The sequence below is a fragment of the Pygoscelis adeliae genome, unplaced genomic scaffold (assembly GCF_000699105.1).
Source record: "Pygoscelis adeliae isolate BGI_AS28 unplaced genomic scaffold, ASM69910v1 Scaffold358, whole genome shotgun sequence".
In the NCBI taxonomy this organism is placed as follows: Eukaryota; Metazoa; Chordata; class Aves; order Sphenisciformes; family Spheniscidae; genus Pygoscelis; species Pygoscelis adeliae.
In genome coordinates this window covers 3,403,958-3,414,548 of record NW_008825429.1, presented here as the reverse complement: position 1 = coordinate 3,414,548, position 10,591 = coordinate 3,403,958, and the positions used below count along the sequence as shown (strand labels likewise).

The 10,591-nt window shown below is 40.0% G+C and overlaps 1 protein-coding gene across 1 annotated transcript in view; it reads right to left on the bottom strand.

Moving 5' to 3' along the window:
- Window positions 1-5,198: 5,198 nt before the first annotated feature.
- Window positions 5,199-10,591, bottom strand: part of GCN1L1 (GCN1 general control of amino-acid synthesis 1-like 1 (yeast)) — a 42,265-nt gene continuing 36,872 nt past the window's right edge. Inside the window, exons 54-58 of the mRNA XM_009330875.1 lie at window positions 9,735-9,831; window positions 8,635-8,783; window positions 7,922-8,026; window positions 6,535-6,753; window positions 5,199-5,927 (exon numbers count right to left, since the gene is read on the bottom strand). Of these exons, the coding sequence (XP_009329150.1) occupies window positions 5,802-5,927; window positions 6,535-6,753; window positions 7,922-8,026; window positions 8,635-8,783; window positions 9,735-9,831 (696 nt within the window). The 3' untranslated portion in view covers window positions 5,199-5,801. The remainder of the gene's footprint in view (window positions 5,928-6,534; window positions 6,754-7,921; window positions 8,027-8,634; window positions 8,784-9,734; window positions 9,832-10,591) is intronic.

The following is a 10,591-nucleotide window of genomic DNA, read 5'->3' as shown; positions in this document are numbered from 1 at the left end:
CGCCCGGTGAGGGCCGGGCCGTGGTGAGGCTGCCGCCCTCCCTCCTCCGCACCGTGCCCGGCTTCCCCTTCACTGCCAGCTCGTCTTCCCCCTGTGCTGAGCCGCCGGGCCACCTCCGGCAGGCAGCGGTGTGTCCACCTCAGCTCCCATGGGCACTTGCATGAGGCCTGCGGACGTAGCAGGAGGGGAGCCCCCCCCCAGGAATGCACCAAAGGCGTGAGGGAGCCCCAGCGCTTTCAGGCCCTGTCAGCTCTACTCCTGGGAAGGCACAGGAGCAGACCACAATGGCTAGGAAAGTGTTTGCTTTTTCAACAAGATGCCTGTGCACCAAAGCAGCAAGTTGCGCAGCTACAAGAACAGTTCCCATCAGAGGCCAACCTGCAGGTGAGGAAGCCCACAGCAAAGTGATATGAAATGCCTGGGTGTGTCATGCAGGCCTGGCAATTCAGGCCAGTCTGAAATTAAGATTCCCAGGGCTTTTAATCGAGACGTGTGCCTAGGTATGCCTTGGGCAGGGCCTTGAGCTCACACACATCGGCAGCTGTGCCGGCACCATCCACAGCCCAAATCCACAGAGTTTCAAACAGCCCGAGTAATTTTGTTAACGGTTGCACAGATACTGACTACACAAACTCTGCAAGATTGTGATCGCTTTTTAGGTGGAGGCATAGCACGAGAAGAGTGCTGGCTTTCTCATTGATTATTTTTCTACAAAAATATTTGTTCTTGCTGGTACTTGAACTCCTGAGATCAAACAATGCAGTGTTTTGGTGTAGAATGTGTAAATTACTTAGGACTTCCTTTCCCAGTTACTAACACTCTTCAATACATCTGTAAAAACACAGTAACGAAAGGCAACATGCTAGGTATTGTATCTATCTTAAAAGTAATTTTAGTTTAGCATAGATTCAAACCAAAATATTGACATGATTATTTAATTAAACTAAGTTGATTTTTTAAATTTTAACCATAAGCTTACAATTCGTTGACACAAGTATCTCATTAACATGCATTTGTCTTTCAAATGGGGAGAGCTGTATTAGCACTGAAGAACACAGACCTTTACGGTCTACTGAGCCTATAAATAGGCAAAGAAAACATGACACAGAAATCGAGGACAGTTAACTTGAAAATACCAATCCATAATGCTTTTGATAATTACAATCTAATTAGTTGTTCTAAAGATGCTTAAAGAGTAGGATGGAGGATCTTTTTGGTAGGACCCAAGCACAAGTAAACGATTGAAATCAGTGGAGCATCACCACTGCAGACCGTGTCAGTGACGTTGTGAGGGTGTTCACGCACCAGAACAGGTTGCCCAGGGAGGTTGTGGAGTCCAACCCGCCTGGACAGTGCCCCGAGCAACCTGCTGTACTTGACCGTGCTTTGAGCACAGGGGTTGGACTAGCTGAAATCGAGAAGTGCCTTCCAGCCACAACTGTGCTGTGATCTGTGAATGTTTCTTAGAGAATGACAGTTTTTAGCAGTACTGCTTTTTCCCTTAACATTGACTCAAAAGCTATAGACTTTTCTCTGGATTTAGACAATAGGGTTTGGTTAAGAGGAATAAGAATATTTTTTTAAAGCAATGGTCTCTAATGAATTCTGATTTCCTATTTCTTCTGCATAGGATATTGTGGTATGGTTCCACAGTTATATTTGTCCAATTTGTATGCAACTCATCTGGAAACAAACCAACCCAGTATGGCTAAAAGAGCATGTCTGGGTTGAAGATTTTTTTTTTTTTTAGCACATAAAATTGCATCTTCTAAATACTTCTGATCAACAATATGGCTAATGTCTGTGGTTCTAATTATAAACCTTCCTTAATCTCAACCTTCAGAAAAGTATTCTAGCCTTCAAAGCTCACCCCTGTCAAGCCCCACACATCCTGAAATCCACTTAGATGACTTCCATCTCACATTCAGTCTGCAACTTATGCATTTGCAACACCAAACTCTATACCTCATTCTGCATTATCCTCAAATGTTTGATGTAGCTAACTGCGGAGCAGGAGAAAGGCTGGAGCGTTACCAGACATGAACGTGTGTTATTTATCAGACTTATGTGCACAGAAACCCTGCTAGAAAGGGGTTTGCAGCTAGCCCAAACCTAGCCCAGTGCTAAAGCAACCCCCACCACATATCACCCACCACAGTAAAGCACTTGGGCAGCCCATCATATAACCCAACACGTGCCCCGAGCATCAGGGTAACTAAGGATGCTGCGGGGCTGCAGGGAGATCCCTTGAATCCAGCATACAAACCACCAGCTCAAACCCAAAATGACGATGACTCCTATTAACCTTTATTTTCAAGCTCATGAAACCTCATCATGTGAAAAGCGTGAGACGGTGTGATGTTACCTAATAAAACGGACAGTACAAACTGTGACTTATCTAAAAAAAAAAAAATCAAAATACTTGAATATTTTATGCTTTCACATTTGTCTCTTTTCCATTGAAATTTTTAGCACCTTGTAAGTTTAAACATCTCAAATTATTTTTTGATCTTCTTGAAATACACAGTTCAGCTGTCACTCAGAGGCAGTTGCTTGACAGTTCAAAGATGTTATTACAGTCAGTTGTGGGGGAAAATTACCTTTTACTGACAACTGGTATTTTTAAGACATTTGAAATGAGAAAAAAATTAATTCTTTAGTCTCCAAGTTGGCACAATCAATTTATCAGATCTCATGTTGTGGCAAAAATTATGGGTGTTTTATCTCAGATGTATTATATTGCGGTGTATAAATAGTTTAGTGAAAAGTAGCTATCAAAATCCAAATTCAGTGTTTCACTGTAATTGAAAAATCAGCATATTCTCAATAAGTGCAAGTGAGCTCCTACCTTTTACTCCTGCCTCTTAGAAACAACTAAACTGAGTGCAGAAATTCAGCTGCTGTTTGGAAAGATGAATGAGTTTTTCCACTTGCTGCTACATAAGGTGGAAATACAAATCATCAAAATACCCTTAACAACAAAAGATCCTATTGGCTAAAATTAACAAGTTAATAAAAAAGGCTTCTATTTAACTGTAATTTACTTTTACGTTTATGTGGAGCACCAATTAGAATCCGAGATAAAATAGGTAAGCCAAGGTGCCCACGATCAAGAGCTCAAACAGCCATTCTTCAGAGAAACTTGCAGTTTTTTTCTTCCTTCCTGTCTGCAATGATGAAGTGAGTGATTCCAATATAACCACTGAGCTTTTTGCCACCTATTTAGTAGTTTTTGAATGGCAGAAAATTTTGAGTATGTTTCAGAGCACAAAAGTTTTTGCATTGTATGGTTTAACTGCTGTTCCTCTGTTATCCCAAAACACAGCTAATTCATTATAGGTGAAACTAATTCCAGTGGCCTGAGAGTGCCAAATCCTTAAGAGCATTTAGTTGAGTTTTCACTCTTTGATTATTACCAATTCAGTGCAAAATACATCGTTTTAAGATGGTTTAAGATTTGCAAGTATTTTGGAAGGCAAAATCAGAATTAAAAACCACCTTCAGAATGCAGATAAGTGTTACGAAATAAGTAGAATACAGTTTCAGTAAGACCAACTGGAAAGAACCGCAGTTTTGTAGAAATAGCCAACTGCATAAATATAAGATTGGACATAAATAGCCAAAGAGCAATTTTACAGCTTGGCTTCATAGCTGATCACAAACTAAACACATCAACACCACTGTGCTGTTGCAAAAAAGGACACCCAGACCTTGTGTTGGGATAGACAACAGGGTGTTATGTAGGGCTTGCAAAGTAATGTTCTCCCCTAGAAGACCTGGTCCAGCAGCAGACACCACGAGGCAAATATGAATCAGGATGGAACGAATACAGAGGGCAGCAGTTTAAGTTTAGAAAACATGAAAATCTATGAGAAAAGACTTAGAAAAATCTAAACTTGTTTCATCCAGGGGTGAGACCACTGAAGTGACGACGTGGTTGCTGCAAAAATGAACTTTTTTCAACATCTGTGGGAATAGGACAAGCAGCAATGGACTCAAGTAACGGCAAGGAAGATTATATTTTTTTTTAGACACAAGGTAAGCTCTGACAGTCTGAAAAGTTTATATAATGAAATAGATGGCATAGAGAGGTTATGGAATCTCCATCATGCAATGCTATAAAAAACAATTATATGGGAATCAGTTAGGAATCAGCCAGAGCTGAGCCTGTCTTTGGTAAGGGGTAAAATAGCTGATTTTCCCCGAGTCCCTTCCAACAGTATTCCACTGACTCCTACCCAAATCTCTGTTGCCAGGAGCCTACACCACAGGCTTGGGAGCTGACATAACATCAAGAACGTTTTGACAGGTTCTTGTACTTTTGACCAGAACAAAGCACAGCGCTCCCAAGTATCTACTCGAGATTGTATTTTGCTGTTTGAGGCATTAGTATGGTGAAGATAAAATGTTTTGCTGTTTGCTCCTACTGCCACAGCAATCGGCAAATTGGTTCTAGCAGAATGTGTGTTCTCATGTGGTTACATTTTATGCTCTCAAATTTTATGATGTGTAGTATTGTGTTCTCCTCCCTTCATCATGGTTTGAGCCATCCAGAGTTACATGCCAGGAAGATTACACACACACACACCACCCACCCATTTGAAACAACAAATCTTAATGGCTCTGGCTTCTCAGGTGCAACCAGCTTCTGTGTAGTTTCATAAAATAGATAAGGCTCACAACTATTAGTTTACATAGAATATAAAGCTCGTTTTTCCTTCTAAAAATTTGTATTCTGCAACAAAATTTTCACTGTTTCTATCAAGTGGCATGAAAGCTATTAGTAAATTAAAATAAATTTTTAAAAAAAGAGGTATATGTGGCCAGGTAAAATAAAATACTGCTTTCTTGGAGCAGTACAACTCATTGACACACACAAAAAAAATGTCTATGTTGGAAGTGCCAAGTATCTTGTGAAGCCTTTGAAGACATAAAAATAGAGGACTTTCCACAAGTTGAATAACTAAAAAGCTGTCTGTAGTCAAAAATACTTTGGAAATTAATAGGAGTAATTACTTACAAATTTCATTAAATGTCAGTTCTGGCTTGGTTTTAAACCCTAGCTTGCCTCAGTTTTGTAGAAGGTTTTTATAGATTATAGCGCTACCCACTCTACAAACTGTATGTCCTAGAAAAAGCAGGTCCAAACAGTAAATCACAGTGTAAGTTTGTTGACAAATTCATTTGTAAAAGAACAGTTTACACCAGAAGGATCAAAGTCAGAGCCTTTATTAAATGTTCCTTCTTTAAACAGACTGCATTTAATCCCCCTTTCGCATTTGTGATTTCTAAGGCTATTTTAAATACTTCGTTTTACAGGGATTTTCAGTCTTCAGAACCGTCACAAGCAGCAAGTTAGCAGTACACAAAAACAATACGCTGTAACTTTCACCGAGTTCTATTCCTGCTTCACAGGGTCCGTGGAAAAGACCAACAATACTTCCAGTACTGGAGTTTTTGCACAGACCCTGGAAAGGAAATAGGTGTCACCAGAGTTTAAGCCTGATGTGCTCTAGCCACATCTCACAATTGGCCACAATGTACCAGTATTGATTAGTATATCTGTTTCTTGCGCATTATCTGTTTCAAAAAGGGGACCAAATTTTCAATTTTCAGCTAATGTGGGTCTAATTAAGGCTATTCTGGTATATTTGATACTAAAATACTCTCTGGGAGTCCTTTTCATGAAATCCCATCAGAATTAACATTTTCAAAAATGAAAACATTTAAAGTAGGTGTTTGAGTTGAAATGCTGATGCAGCGGCTGGTTCAGTGTTTTCTTGTCTTCTGGAGTTTTATTATCACGTCAGTATAGTGTCATCTATCTGTTCATCAGAGTCAGCCTGGCAAGCCAGCTTCTTCAGAGATCTCCTGCAGCTTTCATTGAGAAGCTCCAAGCTGGCAGCATCTAGAATCTTCGAAACTGACTGTGGAAGGAAGACAACACCAATTACCAATTCCTTATGACATACCATTCAAAATAAGAAAAAAAAAAAGTAAGTGCCTTACAAGCTGTATTTATCTAAAATCTTTGAAACGTACCAAAATCCTTCATTTGCTTTTATGACTCCAGACATGGGAACTATCCAGAAGCAGCTAAGACTTAGAAAAGAGGTCTGGAAACAGATGTACAAAGTAGTCCATCCTAAAATACTCTCTCTAGCACCACTAATGCTGCAGTAGGATTATACAAGTGACAAAAGCAATAAACTAGCAGCCCTAGCTACGGTAACTACAGCACGGTAAAGGCTTAAGGCATTTTGAAAGCAAGGCTAATATGTTAAACGTGGAAGGTATGTTAAATACTTTATTAATACTACACTGTAAGGTTGTACAGTACCAGTATTGCTTATTTCTTCAAGGCTTAGCATGAGAATACTGATGAAGGCTTAAATGCAAATAGAAGTGTCCCACTCCATCTATTTCATAAGAGACTGCCAGCACATTCTGAGGCTCCAGGCACAACACCTAGCCATACGCAGAGCAATGTGACACAGCCTTCCACCAATGGTTACATTTTCTTCTGTCTCGTACCTCAAGCACTTCTTCACCCGCTCTCATCTTCAGAAGATTGACAATAGCTTGGTCGCTGTAGGCTCTTACGCTGGTGTTTTTGTCCTTTGTGTTGTCCAGAAGTGCTTTGAGAATTGGTTTAATTGTCTGAGGATCCAGTGAGGGAACATGGTTTTTATTTGCCCACCAGATCATCTTTTCTGCAACTAACTTTATGTCACTGGATGAGTTCTGGAGACACTGAAAGAGACAAAGATGGACTTAAATTCAAATACACTAAGGACAGGCATTTAAAGCAGTAGTTTATATTTTTTTTTAATTTAAGTATTTTAAACTATAACAAGAAAAGCGAACAGTTTTCAACTGTCAGGTACACAAGAGACAAACTTGGTACCAACCAGTTTGACTAAACTATGTAACAGTAAGATAAGATCAAACCTTGAAAACAAGACACCTTTTTAAAAGAAAACTTCTAAAAATGTGGTTGACAACAGGGTCACAAGTTTCTCTCAACTGTCTCAGGAAATGACAATGACCACTAAGTGCAGCAAAAGCTGATAGTGTCAGCACCTCTGTAAAATACACTCAATACAGCAGCAACAGCCAAGTCAATCTCTGGTTGGAGTAAAAAGTGCATTTCAACAGTGGATTTCATAAATAGAGCTTTGTATTTTTTATTTAATCTCAACACATTGAAAACGTGAAAGCTAACATCTAAATGTGAACTGCATTATTAACACTGTGATAAAGGTATTGTGACAACTGTGATACTTATTTTATATTTTAATACAATACTATGATACAAATTAATACATGAATGTAGGATTTCAAACAAAAACTCTGAAGAATGATGGCCTGCATCATGTCAACTTGCATGTTTTGTAGTTTTTCAAGTAAATTGAAAAGAGATGTAAAACCTTAAAATGGAACACATTTTAATTACAGTAAAGATGACAGACAAAACAAGAAGCTGCTCTCCTGCTCCAGCACCACCCCTCTCACTCTATCTTCCTCTATCTTTCCTTAAAAAAACTGATAACTTCCCCCCACTCTTCTCTGCCAGCTGTTTGTTACTGCAAAGGAAAAAATAATTCATAAGAATCAAAACTGAAGTTTACCACAGAAAGATCAAAAGTCAAATTTCCATATTACAGCAGAGATAGCGCTATCGTATTCACAACTGCAAAGCAGTCCGATACAGTTATTCTGTACTTTGCCACAAAGACATACCTAGATGGCCAAGCATCAGGGGATTTAGAGCTTCCCAAGATAAGGCAACCAAGCTTTTCAGTTTTCATTCTGGGTTACCATACAGGATTTTGATAGAGAAAACCACCCATGAGTTAGCTCAAACAGAGATTCAGATCACAGGAGAACCACGCCAGGTAGTTCTCATAAAAAGTCTTACCTTTATAAAGAGGTTGGAAAGTTTTGGAGGCAGGTTCCCTCCTCCTTCCATGTGGTATTTCATAAGAAAGCCCATCCCTCTGATGCCACTAACTGCAATAGGAATCTTCAACATAAAGACAAAAATTGGTATTATTACAGCAGTGTTCAACAGCCTTTACAACTAGGCTCATGGTGTCATGGACTGGTGAGCTTCTGTGGAAGGCTAAACAGATCTTTCAAAAAACTGTAGCATGCAAAACAGGAAAACATTGGGTTAATGTTATTGGGTAATAGGATGAAAAAATCTTACGTTTGACTATGAGCCACATGGAACAAGGTGGCAGGCCCCACAGAGCCCCCAAGTTCTCTACACCAAATTATTCATTCAACCCTAGATTTAAAATCTTCCTCCTAAAATGAAATAGTTGCACTTCTTGTAAACCTGGCCCGTGAATAAGAACTTTAATAGGGAAACAGAAGCGTAATTTACTCCCAATGAAAGCTACTCTGCAGTTGAAGATTATTTAATCTTCATCTCCACAGAGATCAGAACTCAAAGAATCAGAACAGTTGTGTAATTTACGATAAAAGTGCATCTAGTCAAGGGAGAATCTTCAGATTGCACTTGGGGATTTTTGTTCTGTTTGGTGACATAAAGAACCTGCATACCTTTTAAAACTAGTCCCAACAAGCGCTTGCAACAGAAGTCGCCCACTCTCATGTAGCACTTACCCTATCAGCAGTGGCATTGCTGAGGATCATCTCCTGAACGCTGCTGTTGTATTTGGGGGAACACAGCCTGCTAGGAGCAACATTTACAGCCACGGAGAGAGCCAGGCTTCGTCCGTGTCTCACCATCCAGTCAATGCCGGAGACATCTGCTGCAAATGAAAGAACAGAACAATAGCAAGGCTCCCCCTATCCATTCCTCCTCATCTAAGAAAGCTTTTGTCGGTTTGTCAATGCGCTTCCATAAAATGAAATAAGCAGCATCTAAAACAATGCCCTTGCTTCCTCCACTCCTCCCAAAAAGCCATACAAACAGCGCTAAAACACACTACCTCTACCAGACAGGAACACCTGGGCAGATGTGGAAACCAGACACAAACAAGTGACTCCGTATTGTTCAACCCAGTTATTTCTGATGGTGTCAGTCACATGTAGCCAGGCCCGTATCACAGTGCTTGAAGGAGCTTGGCATCGGAATTACACAAGCTTTGACCCTCTAATAAAATTACAAAAGTCATCTGTAATTTGAAACCAGCTAACAGATTCCCTTTTTAATTCCATAGAGGAGAGTAATCCCACAGCACTCCCAACCACTATGAGTTCCTACAAAACTCATGCCTTTGTCTAACTTAGAGGCAAATTAGTTAATTCTCCAAAAGCATCTGAAACCATCAGATGTGATGTGGTCTGCAATTAGCCTAAGCCAATCTAAGATCACAGTGTCATCAAAAAAAGGTGGAATGGCCCCTCCCATCCACCCTGCCTGAACATCCTGTCACCTCCCATACTCTGTGTGTTAGCACTAGCAATTCCTCAGCCATGCTGGTACTTCCATCAACTCATCTGAAAACAAATCCAGGAAAAAAGGATTGGTAACCCCAAATTACAAGCACCACCCTGTGCTCAGCTATGTACCAGGGTGTTCAAACGAACAGCCACGAGCAAAGAAAATTACAGTCAAATCTAGGGTAGAGATTCAGGTTTAAGATAAAGAGGAGGAACCCAAATAATTAGTCACAAAGTTTTCCCGAACCAAGGGCCAAGAAGGTATCTTCCCCTGCTTTTCAGATTCAGTTCCAGTCACAGTAAACAGCTTCACTTACCCAGCAAGTGCTGGTGGAGAACAGTACTGAGCTCCTCTTCTGACAGAAATGCACACAGTTCTGCTAAGCAGCCAGCTGAGGCCATGCGGGTGGCATCCTAACGAGGAAAGGAAGGGAAGAGTAACACCGGTTGAGCTCAATATACATCAGAGATAAGGAGCAAGACGAGCAAGTGACAGAAGATGATATGAAATAAAAAGAGAAGGAGGAAATAAATAGTAGTAGTAGTATTTCACTCCTACTACCTAACCTTCTGTCACAAGGTTTCTTGTACATAATGGAACTTAAAGCCAAACCCACAGCCAAAAAAGCTAGGAGAGACTGAAGAATTACAGACCTTATATAAATTCTTATTTGTTAAATGGAAAAGTCATAAAGATGAAAGTGAATGTTTTAAAAGGCGTATTAAGAGTTAAGTTCAGATTCACAGTCTAGAAAGTAAGCATTACTTCTAGACGTCTCTAGGCGAGCTTATCTCTGTGATAAACTCATACTACTTTTAATTTAAAACTTCAGGCTTTTGTTGTTTTGGTTTGCTTATGTGACCATCCCATCACTACTCCTCTGCACCCTGAAACTTACTATCCAGTGGGAATTTTTCAATTCTTCTATTTCTAGCATGCCAACAGTTGCATGTCTATGTTGCACAGATTAAAACATAAGGAAGAAATTGCTAGATGATTCATTTTAATCTCACAGATGAAACTGTTGCTATCTGCCATATAAAGACGACCCTGTATTAAACTTGGAGAGCTTCTTGTTCGTTGGAGAAAAATCTGCCATTATTGGAAAGATTTCTCACCCTAAACGATAAACCCCACCTGAGAGCCTACAAACACACGTATGGGCATATAGTG